The sequence below is a fragment of the Argiope bruennichi genome, chromosome 7 (genome assembly GCF_947563725.1).
Source record: "Argiope bruennichi chromosome 7, qqArgBrue1.1, whole genome shotgun sequence".
NCBI lineage: Eukaryota > Metazoa > Arthropoda > Arachnida > Araneae > Araneidae > Argiope > Argiope bruennichi.
In genome coordinates, this window is record NC_079157.1 from 130288941 (window position 1) to 130311330 (window position 22390).

Here is a 22390-nt window from a genome sequence, read left to right on the forward strand (position 1 = left end):
ATTTTAGTTTTGTTTTCCCACATGCTTCATGCATTCCTTCAAAAACAACAGAGAAATTGAATAATTTAATTTATTACCATATATTGATCAAAAGTTTATTTTTTCAAAATTAAAATTCTTTGATTGTTTTTATTCTCAATAGTCATCTTTAACTAAAAGTTTGTATAAATTGTAATAAACAATGGAATATTTAAACCTGTTAACCGGGTCATTAACTTATATTCAATTCGTTTTGCATTGAAATATTTCATCAGACCTAGTTAACAGTTTAATATTATACAACATTTAAGAAATAAATTCATGTTATGCAAAAAATTAAGGGGAGGCACATTTATTTATTTTTTTGAGGTGGGACCAAATTTTATGACATAAATAGTGACTATTTATAGTTGATTTTAGAAGCAATTAATTTTTTTAAAAACATTTTCCCAAGGAATTAAATTTTTAAATGAAATATTGGAAAATACCTTTTCTTTTATAGATATTTTCAAAAATATTTATTTTTTAGCTTTTCATTTAAAAGTAATTTTAGAACATTTCTTCAGGACGAAAGGTGATGTTCAGGTCATGCTCGAAAAGATATTATAACCTTCAAAGTCAAATTTGTTGCCAACTTTTAATCTTTGATTCCAAGAAATTTTTGAATTTTGAATCAAGCAATGGCATTTCTTATAAATTATATGCTTGCTTATAATAAATTTTATAAGAATAAATATATTGGAAATTCTAATTTATATACCCGAGTAAACATTTAGATGTTACATTTTATTGAAATAATTTACCCAGAATCAGTTCGTGACAAGTGCAGCATTCGACCAGGAATGTACAACGGAACTGGAGCTGAATGCCGAGAATGAACTGCAGTTTGTCCACTACTCACACTGCTCTCAGACGAACCTTCCTGAAAAGTATATAATGATTCAAAAGCAGATTTTTCAACATAAGAGAAACAACTTTATTGAGTAGTGTAGAGAAAAACTTTTAACTTGTGTAGAGGGAAAAAAAAATGTTGAAAATAGCCTTTGTAATAATATAATAGTCAAATTCGATGCTGAAATGAGATTTACCATTGTAAGAGCAAAATATTCATTAGTCATGACTCAAATTCAAAATTTCATGAAAATATTCAGAGATGTGAAACGTTCTTTGGAAACAGCTCTAGAATCTACTAAAAAATATTCAATCATTTCCTACTACTGTTTATATAAAATTAAACATTACAAAATTGATGTTCTTCCCACATTTTCCTTATTACAAATAAAAATTGCTCAATACAGTTTTCAGAAAAACTTACTTTTTATCCTGTAATTTTGTTTTATGGATGCAAATTATAGATTAAATGAAAAATTATCTAGGACTTTCAAACCATATATTATACTTGACCTCAGGTGATATCCCTTTAAATTTCTTAGAACCCATAATTATAAGTTAATAAGTCTTTGAAAGCTAATTTGATAAAATAATTTTTATCGAAATTTATGATCATGAAGATTTTGTATACCTTATCAAATTTTTAAAATCTTTAAATCACTATATCAATAGAAACTATAAACATAATTTTTTAAAATACCAGCTTTTGAGTTGAACATAAAAAACAAGTTCCAACACTGAAGAATATTAAGATAATCAGAAGCGAGAACTCAGTGTTAAACAAAAAATACTTATAAGGAAAATTGATAGTTTGTTAAAAGATCAAACCAATTGACAACATGGACATTAAAGCTTAGCTAGAGTTGTCAGTAAATTAAAAATTAGAGGTAAATGCAAGAACTATAACTAAAGCCTGTAAGTCAGACAAATAGAAAATCAAATTATATTACAATTAATTTTTTAAATAAAATAAATTCATTTGTGCAACAAATATTATTATAAATAATTGTTTAACAATAATTATTCACATAAATTTGATTATTGCATTTTTTAAATATTATTTTTTTCAAAATTTCAAAGCATTTCAAAAATGAGGACATGATGCTCCAGTATGGTTGGCTCTTGATTCCTGGATGGGAAAAGAAATGGGGTGGAACTTGCTACTTTCATACATGACATACCTCTAATGGGAGGGGTTATACTGAATCCAGTGATAGACATTGGGGCACTCTTAGTATGCACCAGAGTGCAATTGTCATTCAATATACTCAAATGCTATGCCAGGGAGCAGGTAACACTTTTTGTAGTTACATAGGAAGTTGATAATTACTTCAACAGCTCATTCAGCTATAAGCTGAATGCATAATCCATTTATATGCACTTAAAGTATGCAAGTTACATATAGGTAGAAACTACATGAGTTGCAGTTAAGATGCTCAAAAATATTTTCAAGTAAGTCCAAGTCATGGCCATTTCCAAGTACTATGTATAAAATGGCATGAATCAAGGAAACATCAAATGAAACAGAGAATGTAAGAACCAATTATTGATTGAAATATTTAATGAAAATTATTATTACATCATAGGAACTATTTATATTGCCATTGATGGCGAAATGGTGATAAAAAGGAACAGTAAAGCTTTAATTAACATCAAATTAACAGTAAATGAGTTTAAAACAATATTATTTGTTAATGTAACTTTTAGACACATCATTTGTGGCATACTGATGAATATCTAACCAGTTTGCGTACCTTTTTTGAATAGTGGAAATTTTTCGCATCTTGGATAGCAATTGATTAAATATCTAAGCAATATACGTATTAACCCTGCATTGTTTTTTAATAAGTATTGGGGTGTCCAGAGGCATAAGATGAAAAAAAAAAAAAAAAAAAACGATAAAGACCTAGCAAGAATCCAGCAAATTAAAAAGAAAAGCAGATTGTGAAGCTGCTTCAAAACATGAAAAGATTCAGTATTTGGATATTGGAGATATAAGGGGAAAATATTCTATTGTATTCTGTAATATTCTGTACATCCCCAAGTACAGCAGAGCTATATTAAGTCTATGAAACGGAGCAACTTGAAGAAGACCAATGCTAACAATGAATTATCAATAAGATTCTGCCTGGAGAGGTCCAGACAAATAAGAATGTGAGCAAGTGAAGCTTCTTCCAAAAAACACTTGGGGCAGATTTCATAGCACTTTATAACCCTCAGAATATTTCGTAATTCCAAGGTGCCCACTGAAAAAGGGAGTAAGAGCAGTCTGATCTAGCCTAGTACAATCAAAAGTCAGAGAGACCCCTGGGTGACTACTCTTATACCAGTGATATACTTGGTGAGACAAGCCAAGTGATTTTATTTTGGCTTTTGGCTATCTAGAAAATTTCCATATAGGTAAGAGTTTCAATAGGCACAGAGGCATCATTAGCTCCTGCTTTAGCCAGAGTGTCTGCAATCTCATTACCAACATGAAAGAGTATCCATTGTAGGTGGATCTAATGAGACAAAGAACTATGCCAGTTGGTCAAGTGTTGAATTGAGCTTCTACTATCTGACAAAATCCAGATTTCATTTCAATGAGTGAGTGACTTAAACAATTTCTGTCCTTCATTGATGGCAATAAGCTCACTACAAAAAACAGAGCAGAAAACAGGACTCCTCTTCTGGATTTTTACCTCTCCAATTTGAGATTTGATGCAGATTCCACTGCTAGTGCAATCATTATCATTTTTAGTACTGTCCGTATATATTTGAATTCTGCCAATTGGAATATGATTAATTCTCTTAAGCGCCAGTTGCCTTAGATAAATTGCAAGATCATTTTGCTTGTTCACTTGAACAGGAAGGTCAGTAGCATAAAATACACCAGCCAGACACTCGATGAATCGAAACACTGTATCAAGTGATGCTATTCCACAGCACTAGAGACAATATTGCTAGTGAGTACTTGACTAAATGGACTATTTCTCTTGAGTCTTTGATTGTTGTTCCAAACTTTGCGAAAAGCAGATGTTCTATTTCGTGAACCAAGACTGCAAAGTTTATTCTAGTATTTAACCAGACAAGCACTTCTTTTAAGTCCTAGGATTTGCAGATCTGCCTCTTAAAATACAATGCCATTGGAACAAGAATTCCGTAGCCAATGATGAATCAAGCAGCACTAAGCTGGACTCATTCAAGTTTCTGCAGATTTTAATCTGAAGCACAAAAATAAATAGGATATCCATATTCAAGGATAATCTGAATAAGAGAAACATAAGTGTTTCTCAGAGTAGTAGCTTTAGCTCCCCAGTCACATCTCGAGATAAATTTTAGTATGTTGAGGTATCTCCTAGCTCTCAATACAAGATGATCTAAATGTTTATTACTCAGTATCTCAAGACCCAGAACAAAACCGAGATATTTTGGAAGCTTGACGATAGTGAGAGGCTTTCAGAAAAGGAACAGTTGAATTTCACCTTTATAAGCTGATTCTTTAAGAAGTCATAGATCCAGGTCAGAGCTCTTCCTAAATCATAAAACGGTTTTATAATTAGTTTTTGACACCAAACCCCATAAAAAGCCTTGGATAGATCAAGGAAGGCTGTCACAGTATGGTTAGTAGGTTTCATGCAATGGGCATCTCTTATTTTTTTGACAGTATATTCTCATTGAGGGGGCTTTGAGTTTTGAATCAGAAATAGGCCGATCGAAAAATGTAATTTCTCTTCATGAAAAGATTAAGATTCCAAAGTTGAATGAATGGCCAGCGGAGTTTAAAAACTTACTAACTGAACTGGCGAGCAGCCAGTTGAATGTCGGATAACAATGAAGGTGGCAGACAAAAGCCAGTAGGGGAGGGGGGAGACCTTTAGTTTTGAAATAAAAATTTCTATTATTTATATACAGAATTAATTTTTCATGACATTAAACATCAGATTTCGAATTCGCGATTCTTTAAAAATTATTTAATTTGGCTTGTAAAAGACAGAAATGTTTTGTGCTTATGTGTAAAGGATGAAAATTTTGAAATTTGCATTAAAGAAGATAATATTTTAAATATTATTAAATTTGTGAAGAAATAAAATATTCCGATAAATTCAGAGATAGCTAAAACAAAATGTTACTGTAACACTCTCTATTGAAATGATTTTAATATCATTATATTTTAAATATTTTTATGAAATTAAAAATACGAATATTTTTTCATTCTTTTCTATTGAATGACACAGGAAATTTTTTGGGAGATGTTCTGATAAATCAGTATGTAAAGAGAGGTTATTTATAATTTATTATTGCAATAAATAAATAATATAATAGCGATATATATATATATAGGTTTTAGGCACTATATTGCATGACAAAGTTCAGTCATTGCATAGCTCTCCACTTAGTTATATCTTCAAAAATTATAATATATTTTACTGCAGTTTCAATTCTGATATTTATTTTTGATTGTTTTATAAAATGTTACATAAAACATTTAAATGTATTAACCTAGAGCTTATCTTTTTTTTAATAAAATCTTTTATTTTGGTTTCTTTAAAAAAGATTATAGATCTGAAACTTTAGGCCACTTTTATTTTTTTATTTGGAAGTTTTTTAAATCTGAGCTTGTTTTTTTATAAAAATGCATAAGATAGATTCTGTTGAGTTAGTTATACTTGATCATAATCATATTATGAGGGGAAAGAAATTTAAAGAGGTGGCATGTATGTTCTATTGGCACATTAGATACCACTGGTATTCTAGGTAAGGAAGAAAAAAAATATAGCAAACAGATATCTTACAAACATTTGTTTTTTGGGATTGCTAACAAAGCATGCTTACGATTCAATATCATATAATAAAGTGCAATGAATATTTTGCAAAGTAGAATTTAGCACATGATACATAACCTTTTTGTTCCATACTTTTGACTGGTACCTGAACCAGTGGAACAACATTCAATGAGAAAATGGTAAAATCCTATTGGTGTTCATATGCTTTTTCATTGACTGTGTAACCCCACTAGTAGTTTAACTAATTATTTTACTAGCAATACATGCAAATACCATACCTGTGAACTGTTAGTTGTATAATTTCCACAAGAATTAGTTTGCCCAAAATGTTCAAGTAAAGGACGAGATAAGGGAGCTGTGCTGGCATCCGTTTGAGAAGGCTTCTTTCCAATACAATCAAACAATTTGTGAAGAAATATTTTACACTGAAATACAATGTAAAGAATTACAATAAAATATCTGCAACAAATTTGTTACAAAATATAATCTCAATCGTTCAAATATTATTTATTACTTCAATATATTTTTTAAAAATTTATTCAATTAAGAAAATTTATTTTCTCAATTGTCAATTAATCTCTTGCACTATCTGGCTACTCTTTTCTTATCAATTTTTTAAACAGTATTTATTGCAAATAAAATACTTTGGAGATATTTATCTACATTGGAGAATACATCACACATTTCATAAAAGTAAACCATGCATTACCAATATATTTACATTTTTTCATAATACTGTTTTTATGAATGATAATTCATTTCTTTTTAAATTTTTACTGATTTTCTTTAGATGTCAAATAATACTATAATACTTTCAATAAATTGAAATTTGTAATTTTAAATTAACTGGTATTTGGAATAACTTCTGACCCTAAGGCTATAACTCTTTAAAAAAAATTGTTTCCATGGTACATAAATATTGGAGAAATTGGATAGTTTTTACCACAGCAGCTGTATTTTTTGATTTATTAATGTTCTTAGCATCTTCTCACTGACACTACTAAAACCCCCGAACATGTAATGATTCAGAGAATACAAAAAGTGAATATACATTTTGAATAACTATTACATTAACAATTAATTTAAAATAAATCAAATTCTATAGCACTATTTAAAATACAACTATCAATCATAATTAATGCATTAAAATGGATTCACTTCATTCATTGGATTTTATTACCAACAGTGCGAACATCTATAATTGTCATGGGAAATTTGTCCGGTGGATGCTGAGAAGCCTAAACCAAATAATGGATATTTTAGTCTATGAGAAAGCACAGGTAGCAAAACATAGTTGAATGTACGCAGAAATTAACAGACAAGCAGTTAATCATCAGTAAACAACTACAACAGTACAAAATGTCAGAGTGAACACGCTGGATATCAGCACTTCAAACGAAGAATTCATTCGCCTACTGTCTTGAGCTCAGTCTATCGGATTTTCATAGATTTCATGACAGAGCAAAGAAGCTCCTGGAAAGGTATAACATCTTCACTCCTCACTGATATCGCCAAAATTCTAGCAGTTTCGGGAATCTGTATTTCTGTGGGCAAAATCATTACTAAGATTGTTGTTGCAATTGGGGTCACTGCCCTGCCATCCATTCAGTAGTCATTAAAATATTTGTAAAATTTTCTTTCTTACCATGAAATAAAATGCGCATGGAAGCATTATTACAGATTTCTTCGTATTTGTAATACTGTTCTCTGCTTCAAAGATAGCAAACACCGGTAGCATGGCTAATAGCTCGATATGAAGCTAATCAATTGACAATTGCTAAGCGTTGAAAGACAGTTGGTCTCTATGGATGACATCGATCATTTTAACGACAGTATGAGGTTATTTTCAATTCTATAGCTGCTTGGAACTCAGACATCTCTGTCACTTAAGATTATACATCCAGACCTAAATATGGCGGTCTGTTGCTCTGTCATTGTAACGAATCTCCATTCATTCACTGGACAAATTAATTCGCTCTTTTGAAAACGCCTCTAAACCTCTCTTGTATTCAGTCGACTAGGAAGGCATATAATTTGGCCATCTAATGACGCTATCATAAGGCAACTGCAACAGACAAAAAACCAAACATATCAGATAGCCTCTATCCACTCATTTCAATAAAAACGTCCTCATGTTTTATTTAATGCTTTCATGACTCCAAAATACCCTCCACTTTCGCCTTCATGAGTCTGTTACAAAACTTTTGAAATTCTACCTTTCCGCAGATTTAGTTGCTGTCGATAAGCGCTAGACATCACACCCTCACTTATGACATAAAACATCATCTTTAGGATGCAAGAGGTCCCTTTTCTTGCCATGATCGTGGATACGCCGAATTTAGTTTTTTTTCTCCAGAACTGGTCGGATATCTGGATCTTCCAAGAGTTTTTTAGATTCAATTTGAAGACCAATGATCCAGCTGTCTTGGTTACACTTTTTCCACCTCAAAACCTTCTCTTGACATGCAAACAATATTTGCAACTCTCACTACAGGGTCTTAGAGAGAATGTATTTGCAGCTCTGTGCGAAGTTCTTTTGCGAAGCTGGACTTCCTAAAATCTCTGAGTACAATACAATGGGCTGTCTGGCCTTCGGGTTCTTTAAAATTTTAAAATCATCTGAAAGTAGACGATCAATCCGGATATAAAATTTTTTTTCATAGAGGTAAGAATGAAAATTTTCTGACTTAACAATGGCTAATAACTCTTTACGTGGGATACATAAATTTCTTTTGGGCTTACCAAAACTCTTGATTATTACTTAAGCTATGATATGTTCCTGGTTTTCGATTATTTGGGCGAGTATGGCTACCATTTTTTCATTACACTCTACTTACATATTCAAGAGAAAGTTTTTGTCAGTACAGAGATAAATCAAAACAGAAGTTGTCAAAACCTGCTTTAGACTATTGAAAACGTTCTCACATTCCTCTATCCAGTTAAAATTAGTTTTAGCTTCAGTGAATTTATATAGAGGTCTCTTGCTATTGGCGAAAAGTTTCTTACAAAACGATGATAACAGGTGCATACTTCAAGGACACTACGCACTGTTTCAGGTTATCAATCTTGTTTTAGAAGAAATTGCATGTCTTCGGGCTTAACTTAAACAATACTTTATGATTATTATTTAGATGATCTTCAAACTATCAAAACGTTTTCTACGCAGGCTTCAGAAAAGAAGTCCAGGTAATATTATTTTCACCAGTCTTTTAAATGTGACGGTACGCCATCCAGAAGATATTGTCAAAAACTTTACCTGGTGGTAAAGGCTGCTTTTCTCTATTTTCTGATAGGATGCAAGCATTCGCTCTTCAAAATCTGGAACAATTGGCTTCCATTCAAAACATCTAGGGTATCGTATATTCAAGGCAGACTGTAACTCTCCATTTTCGTAATTTCATTTCATTTCTTGTAATTAATCCAGTTGATCCATTCTATATTTTTACCAAGCACAATAGGTGAAGTCCTCGATCAGCACTGTTTACGTTTTTTCCAATAGATGCTCAGTCCTTTCTTTCTTTGCAAGGGCAAACATATAGAATGTTGTTTGATTGGTATATGGTCGCTTGTATTAAAACAGGAAGACCAACATTTCTGATTTTAATTTTTCCTGTATTTTCCAGGTTTTATAACAAATTTCACTGATTTTTTTCGGATGTATCTTATATCTTCAGACATAGGTTGCTTTTCTTTTCTTTATTTATTGCACAAAAACGTTCTTTACTGTATTGAAAAATTGTCCTATTCATTCAATTATAATTAATGTAAAATAAAATTTCATGCTCAGAAGACAAATCAAAACATTAATTTTATGACTTGGAATTTCAGATAAGATCCAACTATGCCAATATATTCAATTTTTTTTTGTGCATATATGTCAATTAACTCTAGCAGATGCATACTGATTTAGACTGACGTTTAGATTGATGCAAATCGATTATACCCCAGAACTGGTTGTCAGATTTACATGAAAGATTCAGCACAAAAACACATGCTTAAGAATGAAATGACTTTTTTTTTCAGTGGTTTATCCCTAGACACAAATCAGAACTGAACAATTATTCTATAAATAAAACGAAACAAAACAAAAATACTTACAAAAACAAAATAAAAACACTGTATCAAAATAAGAGAAATTATTTAATGAAGGCAAAACACCACTAACTTTTAAACCAGCAACCACAGTAAAAAAAAAATCACTTCAGCACTAGTATAATACTGTTAGAAAAATATAGTATAATATAATCTAGCACTAATATAATACCGCTCTCTTTCATTCAAAAACTGAAATTTCTTTAGTAACCATCTTATAAATATACACTATTACTAAAAATCAAATGCCATGAAAAACTGAAATTACTTTCGGTTGTTCACAATCTGAAATGCAGTTCAGAAGTTTCCTTTTCATATCTTCAATATTTGGCACACTCAATCTTGGCACTAGGTCATCTCCAAGAGCAATGGACATTACAAAATCTTCAGTATACTTCACTCCCTCGAGGCTCATCAGACCACCAGGGGGGCTAAAAGAATAGCAGCGCAAATTTGGATAAATAGGACGCAAAAGTACCGCAAGGAGAGCCGCAGCACCAGCTCCTAAACTGTGGCCTGTTATGGCAAGAGAATAACTCTGGTGGAGAGCGAATGCATCACTCAGTGCATGGCTTTCTTCAAGCTTATTTTTAATAAACAACGCAGCCCTTAACATTCCTCCGTGGCAAGACACTCCCTGAGAGCATCCATCCATGATGATTTTGACACATTCGGTTGACAAATCTGTTAGTGTGTCGGACAGAGAAAGTGTGCCTCGAATAGACACAACGACAGAACAAGTCTGGTGATCGATGGCGACAAAGAACGGTATTTCATATACTCTGTTGTGGAAAGACACAAAAATGAGATCTTCATCTGAGAGACCCGTGACTTGTTTCAGGACAGCTGTGTGACACTCGCAGCAGTTGTCATCAATTATGTAGCTGGTAGGTTTGCAACAACAAGCACAGCATCTACAATGAAAATGAAAAAATTAGATTATTTATTTTCAATGGCATTAACAATTAATGCATCACAGAATGCAAAGATACGTTACATGGAGCTCCAAAGTCCAAATAAAAGCAAGTAACATCTCTTCTTTATCATAAATAATAAATGTTTAAAGGCAATTTAAATTTTTTTAAATGTTCATATCTAGTTAAACACTGTCACTAGAACAAAATTTAGTGCCCATAGATTCCATTTTATGACAGAACATATCTCATCTGACTTCTAACATTTTCTTAGCATAATTTGTTTTCAGTCCCTCTTCTAAAAAATAATACATTTATATTAGCAATATACAAAACTCAAATAATAGTCATTAACTCTCTACAATTAAAAACAGGGATTTATTGAATTCTTCGACACACTCTGATTCTCCTCTTAACTTATACTTAATTCCCGAAAAAGTCAAATATCTCACAAACTATAATTCAAAGCACTTTATTCATACACACAAGTGGTGCTCTCATTAACAACATATCTCACTCTTCAATTCTTTTTTCCTACAGGTTTGAACCTTGAAGCTAATCAGAATTCACCCTCTTCTGTCATTGCGATTATTCTAATTAAATTTTTAAGCCTATCTAAAAATAATTCAAAGCTCCTCCGCAATTAATACTTTTAAGCCCGTCAATAACTAGAGCACTAATTAACATAGATTGTTACTTTTAACTTCAATCGATAAAGCTCCAAATTCCAATCAACACCATATAACCCTTTCTATTACAATAATAAATGCTTTAAGATCATTTTAAAATTTTTAAATAACTTTAAAACATTTATATCTTATTATATAAAGCAAACATAAAGAATTTATTTCTGCTTCTTCCAATCTTTAATCTCAACTGGAAAAAACAGCAGGTATTTTTCTAAACAAATTCAATCCCCCCTCCCTCTTTTGGCAATTCGAGAAAATCCTTCCAAACTTCTTACAAGAATTGCATTGCTTTAGTATTATGCAAAAATCTAATAGTATTAGCATCAAAAACTGGCATTTCACACATATCAATCCCAGTTGGACCTGGATGATGGCCGAACTTCATCATCCCGACATATCGTCCAACACATATCGATATTTTTTGATATATCGCGATATCATTATTTATTTATAGCTATTATAAATTATAAATAACATTTCTTAGCATACTGATTAACCAGAACGACTCTAAATAAAAGGAAGTTTCAATTTATATAATAAAAATATTCGTTTTCTTTTGAACACAAATAGTTAGAAAATAATTGTGTTGAAATCCCTTTTATAAAACCTTGTGCAGGGGAAAAAATGAAAATTTCAACAAAACTAAGAAAATTTGAAATATCTACTTCAATGCTACAAGACATTTGCAATAAATATAACCTTCCTAATTATTTGTTCAAAAACTATACATTTTGGAAGGCAGAATTGTCAGAATGCTGAAACCATGGAATCAATGAATTTAATAAAATAACAAAGCTGAAATAATTGCTAAATAACTAATAACTTTCACCATACAGCTAATAACTTTCTCGTAACAAACAAATCTTAAAATCAACAATAATACCTAAGACAACGAAATTTAGAATTCACAAGGATCATTAGCAACCATTTCCAAGCTAGAAGCTCTCCTTACTGGAAACACTTTCAAGATCTAGACTCCATATTTACAGATTTAGAAGGGAAATAAATGATAAAACAATTAAAAAAATAAAGATTTAATAAAGTTTTTCTTTTAAATATTTTAATATTGTGCTATTAAGAAATTTAGGCGATCAAAGAAAAAATTTTATTTATCAACCGTGAGATTAAGAAATTTTGAATTGACCAAGTTTTACAATAACAGGTTTCTTATTGAAAAACTTTCAAGAATGTATGTGAACTACTGCATTGTATAAATAGGAAAATGCTGACTGACCTTATATGCTTCCAAATTTGGCACATGCCAGTGAAAATATTTGTATACAGGAACACGGGCCATCCATAGCTTCCTTGCGCAAACTTCATGAAATGACAGGCAAGCTCTGGAGTCATCCAAAACTGGTTGGCAGGTGGAGTAAAAACACCTGGGCTTGAAATAATACTTCCTTGAACAGCTCCTATTAAAGGATTTTAGTTATTCATCTTTTTTAAAGAAGAGAAAAGTAAGGTTGAGAAATTTCAATAATATAAAATGTTAATGATATTTGAACTATTTAGAAGCTATATATAAAAAACATTTTCTTTAATAACAATGTATGTCAAAGGTATAAATGCCTGCAAGCAAAACAAACAGCAATTATATAAATAGAAAGATTTTCATCAATATTTTATACACATGCTACCAACGAATTAAATAAATGAATAATCAAATTGAATGAAACATAAAATGGTGTTTATATCTGCTAAGTTTTGCAGGTACCACTGAAAGCTCAAGCTATAAAGAGTCTTAAAATGACATATGATACAATAAGTTGGTGCGTTAACAATATGAGTGCTGAAATATGTGACAAATTTTGGTCAAATCTAAAAAGGAATCATAAAAATTTTAATATACAGCATTTAATATTAAATTGCTGCACACATATATTAAAAGTTACTTATTCTACATAAGAAAAGCAAAAATGAAAATACCTAAAGACAGCACAAATGATAGCTGGACCATGAAAAGGGTCAGCATCAGAATTCGGCAATCAACAAAGATTTGACAAATTCGTTAAGTTTCAAAAATTTGATATATCATAGTTTCTATCAGTACAAAAATAATTTTTATCATAAATAGAAAATGATGAATATATTTACGAAATAGAAATGATGCAATATTTTTAGAAATAAAAAGCTAAAAAACTACATATTTTTTAAACTGCAAAAGTAGCACTATAAAAAAACATATGCATTAAAAAGTGAAAAAGAAAATCATCTGTATATCAACACACATATTCTACTCATATACAATCTCAAATAATAAAAGTCTATCAATGTTACAATACATATGCTTCTTCTCAAATTGCTTCCTGAGCGATAACTCTGAATCCAATTGGTTAATATTGCCAGCTTTATACCAATAGTATAAATTTTCAAATCAAAAGTTCCAACACTATAGAAGATTCGATAAGCAGCGGAAAAAATTGATAAAAATCGATATATATCGAATAATAAGATTTTATAATAAAATTGATAAGTATAATAATTTAAAAAAATTCAATAATATATAAATAAATTCAATAAGTATTGAAAATTCGACATATCGAAAGTTTGATTAGCATCGAACGCTCGATCCAGACTGATGAGTGTAAAAATTGAGAGGATTATCAAATGATGGATGAGCCAGTACATAACTAAAAATAATCTTTATCATAAATAAAAAACAACATAATTTAATGAATAGTATATTATAAAACAGAAATGAAGCAATATTTTTAGAGATATAAAATTTGAAAATGCATTTTTTAGAAAAGAAAATATATTAAAAAGGAAAAAATCTTAAAATATAAGTTAGATCTGCTTTCAAAATTTCGAAAATAAAATTTACTAGATTTTGATGGGCATCGGAAGTGTAATCAGATGTAAAATCCCTTCATTAAATTGCAAATAAACATGCAGCTTTAATTTTTCAGATTTTAATTTCTTGAGAATATTTTCCTGGCATCATGCATTTATCATTGGTAATAAATCAATAAATTATTTTTCAAAAATATTTGTAAAGGATTCAAAACAATAAAAATAATATAATTTATATTTTCAACACTTAGGCCTTAAAATTTGTATAACATAGTAAATATTAAAATAAAAAATGAACTGAATTTAGTGTAAAAAGTGTAATGTATTTTGCTAATATGTTTCAAACTTATTTTATAACTATAATTACATAAATGAAATTTTAAAATTGAACTTTTTGATCAATAATAAATAATATAACCAGGAAAAAAAATCTTATTTATTCAAATAGTATACTTTAAACTAAACATGAAATCTGTTCAAATGTGAATTAAAAAGCTTGATACAATTTGGACAGAATTTTACAGTAAGAACTAACCACCAACTTATAGAATTTTGATTTCATTAGTGAGATATGAGTATTGATGCAGTTTGCAGATGTGAACTATTCTGTTGTACAACAAACATTACATAATATAATGTTTATTTTATCTGTTTGAATAAAAAAACATGTAAATGCTGACTGTAATTTATGGTTTTATTTCACATTTTCATTTCAAAGCCTGATTTAAAGCTGGTTCCTTAAAGGATTATTAAATCAAAATAGGCTTTAGAAGGGCAGTGCAACAGTACAATATACAATTGTAAAATCTCTACTAACAATTGTAAATGTAACAAAAATAAAAGTTTGAATAAATAAATATCCATTACACATTGAAAACGAAAATTAATTGCGTGCATCGACTCATTGGATCTTGATGAATTGTGGGCCTCGAATTATCGTTCTCATATCGATAAATCGATTTTTTTTTTCATAAACTTGTATTAAAAAATCGACATTTACAAAATATTGATTTTTTCGCCGCAATTCAAGTTGAACATGAAATATGACCTACAAATAAGTTTAATATAAATAAGTTTGTGAATATTTAAAAACTATTTGGGGTATAATTTTTTGGATCCCAGTATTTTAATATGTAAGCTTCGCTGCCATGTAAAAATGTTACTACGTTACAATTTACTTTTTCTGACATTTATATTTAAAAATTCATAAAAAAAATTAATTCGAGTTATTGATTCGTTTATTTCAGGATTTTATGATAATTTTCTTTAAGTGAGTGTAAAAAGTTTTTGAGGAACATATAACAATTTCCGAGATATCGACGAAAATTCACAAGACTCATTTAATATTGGAAATGTAATTTTCCAAAACCCTATAATTCTCAAAATTATCATTAGAATTCTATAAAATTTTATTTAGAGATTAATTTTATCACGACAAATCGACTCAACAATAACAATAAAAAAATGATAGCCATTATGGGAAAATTTCGAGATAGTAGAACTTATTTAATTAGTTTGTTGTTTGGAAAAAATCTGTCCCCCTGAGTCATTTTCATTGACAACAAATTTGTGAAAATGAGATAATAAACGAAAAAAGTTACAGAAGTGTTCTATTTTTTTGTTGACGACTGAATAACATGTACAAAAAATGGTAAATGCACTTATCCAAAATTTTGACTCCTTAGCCAAACTAAATCTCGAGGGAAAAAACCCACAATCGCTGGAAATGCTTCGAACAAGATAGAAATCAATGAGTTTTACTTTCATATGCAATAGGATACAGCAGTAGAAATATTATCACTCTAATAATAATTATATATAATTATTATTAGGTTGATGCTTTATTAATTGAGGTACAGAGACTTATGGTAAAGATTCCTTACAAGTCATCATTAGCAAAAACATTCTGTTTTCAATTTAAATCAGTTCAAGGAGAGTAAGTTACATTATTATATTTTCCCCCATAAACTTCATAATCTGGAGTGACTGAGAGAAAAAATAAATAATTCACAACTCTGTCAACTTTCTATTGATTTATTGAAAAATGCATATTTTAAATTTTAAAAAAAAATTGAACACTTGAATTTTTCTACAACAGTGTTAATCTGGTTATTTTAAGTTTAATAAAGATATCCTTTAAATGTTGCAAAATACAATAACTGCTTCCAATTTGAAAATAATTAATTGTGAAATTTTTAAGATGTAAACAGTTGTAGATTTAAAGAAGAAATACACATTAGAAGATTTATTCTATATTACATATATTTCAATAAAAAAAGTATGAAAATTAAAGCAATTAATATAGAAAAGACAATTTCAAGAACTAAAATAAAACTCATTATTTTTTTTTTATCTTACCAGTACTAGTTAAAGAATCGGGAGACTGCACTGAAAAATTTTCAGAATGTTGTGAGGTAGAAACTCTATTTCCACTTTCAGTAGCTTGCTTCTGCTGTAGAAGAATCAAGCCAGCAGCAATATCTGATGGCACCAAATCTACATCCTTTAAGGAGAGATAAATTTAATTTGTAATAATAAGAATAAATTTTAAAAGATTTTTTCAATAAAAATTCATAAAAAATTAAACATATGAAATGAGTAAAAACTATTGAGCTAAAAATTTGCATTAATACACTGACAATGATTTTTCTAATATAAGTTGCCCTCGAATTGTTAAATAATGATAAATACAGCAATAAAAATGCAAAAATCATGTTTTAAGCTATAATTTGAAACAAATAGCACTTACTTCAAACCAATAAGTGAATAACTTAGAAATATCTGAATAAGCATTCTTGCTCTGTTCATCTTGATTACAACAACAGCAAAATAGGCGTATTCTAGAAAAAAAATTAAAGATTTATAATGCACAGTAATAAGAAAAACACACAGAAGTGCCCCCCCCCCGAAAAAAACAATATTACATCAATACTATGTCAATATTTCCAGATTTTTGGCATAATATATTTACAGATGAGAATAAAACCCTTCCTAAGTAATCATTCAAAGGCAAATGGTTATTTATACACCCTTGTGAAAGTACAAATAAAAATAAGTACTTGATTCAAGAGGTCATTCAATTTTAGAAAAAATTCATGAATTGAGCATTTACTCTTGCATTTTACAATGTTCAATTGCAAAACAGCAGAAAAATAAAGAAATTGGTAAACTGAAAATGATAAGCAATCTTGAATAATAATATCTTTCAAAACTGCAGTCACATTATTATAACTAGAAACAGTAAATCTTAACTTGGATGACCATTTAACTTGGAGAAGGATTCAGATAAATTTTGTAACATTTATTTAACATAGAGGTTTCAGGAGTGAAATAGATGCAAGAGTCCTGCTTCTTTGCTAAGAGTTTTTGTGAGAATTTTCAATGATACAAAAGCTTATATGTTTCAATTTTTTTAATCATAACAAAGTATCTACTAAATTATTTCTACTAAAAATTTACTAATCATTAATTAATCAAGTTAATGCATCTCAAACTAAATGGATTTATTTTCTTGAGCTCATTGAATTCCAAAAATATATTTTAATCCACCATTATTAACTTCTTCCCTCACCTATTTAAAAAATGAAAAAAATCCTCATTTTTTTTATTCAATTTTTAAATTTTAGGAACTGGGAGGGGAAACCCCCCCCCAGAAAATACGGATTTTAAACAGAGTTTATAATTTTTTTCAGGTGTGAAAGCTTATAGTTTTTTTCATCAGTTTACTTTCCTGAATTATCTTGGGCAAATGAAATTATTTGTTCACTATATTCAAAGTCCATTTCTTTACAATTATTATCTGCATTGTTTTTGCTTTCATATGCAATCACCAATTTTTTACTTTTTTTCAACATAACTATCCTGACTTATTTAGTACTCGTCATACATATAATCATGCACGATACATTCTCTATCTTTCCATCCAGTAGCAAAGCTTTCCAAAGAAAAAAAAAAAAAAAAAACGACAATCAAAGAAGAATGTTTTCCTTCATTTTAAGACACAGACCAAGTAAACATATAATAAAACAACTTATACTGACAAATTCTGTTACGCCCGAATCTTCTCGGGATAGTAATCAATTGCTGTATATACAAGTCCGAGATAACGTGGGATAATCAGCAAAGAACTTAAATAATTATAATAATAATAATAATTTTATCATGCAATTGTGAGATCACATATGCAGAACATTTCAAAAGATTTATTGAAGCCATGCCAAAAAGTAATTTTTTTTACCATAACTAGAGGAGTAGTAACTCACTACTATCAAGATATCTCTAGATTAGTGGCACTTCATGTATGATCAATTACAAAAATAAATGCAAATTTAATACATATTTAATCAAATTATAATATAGGAGTGATTGTGCCTCATATCTTAAAAATCTGAAAAACTACCAACCTAAAATAATTCAGTTTACTAATGTGGTATACATATATTTACACTTAAAGAAAGTTTAAGTAGCAGAATGTCAAATAAAATTTTATTTTTGTATATTTATCTCTTCATAATTTGCACTTACCTTTTTATTAAATTCTCATAATTAAATTTTAAAAAGTTTATAGAAGTATTTTTTGGTATTTAACCTTCAAAATTTATAAATGTAAAAAAAGCACCTATCTAACAAAAAACACAATATGTCGGGTATTCAGGCAACTGGTCTAAATTCTTAATAATTTTTGATTGGCTTAGTTAAGAAGTTCCTCTATGTATAGCAATGTTTATATATTCTTGCATTTATGTAAATTTCTCTATTATATAAAATGTATACAAATCAATATTTAATTGGAAGTCTGGATATGTTTTCTGTTGGTTTATTTACATGCAGTCAGTTCAAATTGATTTTTATACATATTGAAACTAATATATAAAAATGAATGTTTGTTTGCTCAACTCCTATGCATTCCTGTACTATTCATGCAATTGTGATGAAACTTTGCTGAGTTATTTGGCAAGGATTCACAAAGGATTTTGATTTTAAAAAAAATCTAAATTGCTTACATTGATCAATTATATTATTTAATCACTGTTTAATAAATCAAGAATATCAATGTTTTAGTGACCCATGCTGTTTCTACTTTTTTACATCTTCACTCTAAAAATATATATATGTATAATTCTTTCCAATCAGAATTTATTTTATTTTTTTAAATGTTGTTTGCATTCTGATGCAACTGTAATTAATGGGTTCCAGTTGATTTTAAGATATTCTTACAATCAATGAAATAAGTCCAGTCCTATTTTCAGCCCATGTCATTCATGCTATCTATTAGTTTAAAGCAATTAAATGAGCTATAAAAATTGTTAAAAAGCATATAATTTGTACATAGAATGTAAGCTATTCTTTCTGTCAAAATAATCATACCTTCAACTCGTGTATCAATTGATAAGTCTTCTAAGGGAGCATGAAACAAAAAGACTGATGTGCTTCTCAAACAAGTGAACAATGAAGTAGATTGTTTACAAGTAGCTCAGTCGTGAACATCAGAAACAGGAGAGAAACGGACATAAGAGAACTTGTCCATTTTGAAGAAAAATGTATGTTAACATGAATGCATTCTATACAATATAAATTACAACTACAGTTAGCATTCAAGTGCAGACATTGGCAAAATGGATAAGGAAGGTGAGTATTATGGAGAACAAAACTTCAGTAATGAAATATCAGAAATATGCTGTGCAAAAGGCAAAGTTAAATTTCTGATTTTGCATCCACCACCTGAACCTCTATTATTCTAACATTTCTACAAAACATTTATAAATACAATTTGGCATTTCAAATGGTATCCTTTGGAGCTGATAAAGTATTTCAAGATCAATAAGTGCCAAATTTTGAAATACAAGGGCAAAATTATCATTGTGTAGGATCGTGTTTACCAGCTCCTGCTGCCAAAAATAAAGTTTTACTAATCTATTTATGAGCGACAATGACGAGAGCGTTGATCAATGATGGAGTGAGATTCCAGGGTCCAAATACTAAATTAAAACTATTTGAAAACTTTTTTACACTAACATAATGTTTGCCCTTGCATTATACAATTTAATACAATACTGATAAAACTGTTTAAAACATCAACTGATAATTTACTGGTGAATAATCATATAATCCATTTAAGAGCTGACAAAACATTAGTTGGATAGCATGCCAGATGCTACAATACACTTATCATCGAAGAAATAATGATTGTTACAGTTGGGGAAGAACATGATATGCAAGACGTAACTCTTCAGAGATGGTATAACACAGTTATATGTGTTGCAGAAAAACATCAATATTATAAGATGTTGCAGTATCTCATAGTTCTTTTGGAAAGATGGATATCACTTCACTATTATGCAAACTAATCAAGTACAGGTAGTTCTAAATAATGCATCTTAAAAAAATATTAGCCATCATACATTCATAAAGCATATTTGCATTTATCTAAACATTTCTTTCATTTTATTTCTTCTTACAAGTGGAAACAACTCAATTAAAAAGTATCAGCAATTAATTATTATTTAAACTGCATGATACCTCAAAATGGAACAAATTATATCCTGTAATACTGTCTACTATTTGCCAATAAGTGGCAGATATGTATGCAAACATCTCCTTTCCATTTGATTAAATAAAAAAAAATCATTGCACTCAGAGGAATGCATTCATCTACAAAATGCAATCGTCAACAATAGAAACATCAGTGACATAGGAAAAATAATTATATTTCTAATAATGCTAAGTGGTAGTCTGCAATATATACAAGAGTATGCACAAAATGCCATGACATATGTGCTTCCATATGGCATTCTATATGAAAGAGTATATTCCTTGCTGGATTATATGTGAATGTAATCTAGCATGGGATAAGATAAAATATCAAATGAGATACTACATAATCAAATTCCATCCAATTACACAAATATTCGTGTAAAAACTAACAAAATTGACAGATTTGGTTGTGAAACCTCACATTTAAAGTGAAACTCTATGCTGGATGTATTCCATTGTATGGTAAAAGTGAAATCTTTTACATGCAAACTTTCTCATATGGTACAAAACGAAAATACGCTTAATTAAAGTTGATGATGTGATTTGTGCAGAAATAACAGATCCTGAAGAAGATTGACTGTTGTTTGATATTGTCATCAAAAATATGGTTTATATACAGCTTACTGGTCAATATACTGATTATTTTTGCTAATCCTTATATTGATGAAAAATCATGTAAAAATTAGTTTTTAACAGTAACTTCAGCTCATCCTTGCTTTTCGGCATGCATTTAATTGTTTATAGAGTATTTGCTAATTATATTTTAACATCATTTAGTGAATCATCATTAGTGAATTATTTATATATTTTTACTTCAAGTAATTTTTAGGCAAAACATTAAAACTTTTTTTTTTTTTTTTTTTTTTAGAATTAGCTGGAAAATGTGTATTTAACTCACTGTGTACTTTCAAGAGTGAATATATTGAATGATTTAAGATTTCCAAAAATAAATGTGACAAAAAATATTATGATACTTTACAGTTGTCTTGCTAAAACATCCAAAACTAAATTAATGCCAATAAAATTATATTTTTATTTTCTCATATATGAAATTTTTAGAGAGAAAGAATTATAATCAACAAAAATTCAAGTTTGACTTTTTGCCCTACTTTCACAATTTAAGCTTCTGAAAAAATATTTTTTAGATTATATATGAATATAATTCCAAAATGCTCTGAACTAGAATTTTTTTAACACTGAATTTCCAGATTTCTATCAAATTTTGTACAAAATCCAAGATTTTTTTATGTTAGTTTGTTCCAGTACAATTGAACACAATAACTTTTAAAAAAAAGATCTATATTGGTACAATATAGCACACAATTTAGCACCTAAAATATAAATCATATCAAATTTTAGAGTAAATCTATCAATTAGTTGATCAACTGTCTGTCTGTATATTCCCATGTATGTAAACACTTTAATAAAGGGGGAAAAAAAAAACCAACAACTTGTATACACAAAATTCGGAAAATATCTTGTTTCTAAAATGGTAGTTCAGTCACAAATTTTGGATTTAATTGGTGGATTACAAAGTTCAAAAATGCATATTCATGGTCTATTATTATTATTATTACACTGCAAAGCACAGATGCCCATGTGTGGGAAAATGAGAAGTTTTCACAGCTTTGCCCATGATCCCAAATTTTTAGACCAGAGGGAGGAATGATAACACTAGAAAGTGTAGTGATTGGATTTTGAAGCGTTAGGAAATAAACGTTCATAGATG

General features: G+C 29.3%; 1 protein-coding gene across 6 annotated transcripts in view; it reads right to left on the reverse strand.

Annotated features, from left to right (window-relative positions):
• LOC129975076 (diacylglycerol lipase-beta-like) overlaps positions 1-22390 on the reverse strand; it is a 79283-nt gene that overhangs the window by 8537 nt on the left and 48356 nt on the right. For all 6 annotated transcript variants that reach the window (XM_056087974.1, XM_056087973.1, XM_056087971.1 and 3 more), the window contains 6 exons: positions 16877-16967; positions 16486-16630; positions 12566-12746; positions 9997-10642; positions 5915-6061; positions 783-901 (listed from right to left, as the gene is read on the reverse strand). In XM_056087974.1, coding sequence (XP_055943949.1) covers positions 783-901; positions 5915-6061; positions 9997-10642; positions 12566-12746; positions 16486-16630; positions 16877-16967 — 1329 coding nt within the window. The remainder of the gene's footprint in view (positions 1-782; positions 902-5914; positions 6062-9996; positions 10643-12565; positions 12747-16485; positions 16631-16876; positions 16968-22390) is intronic.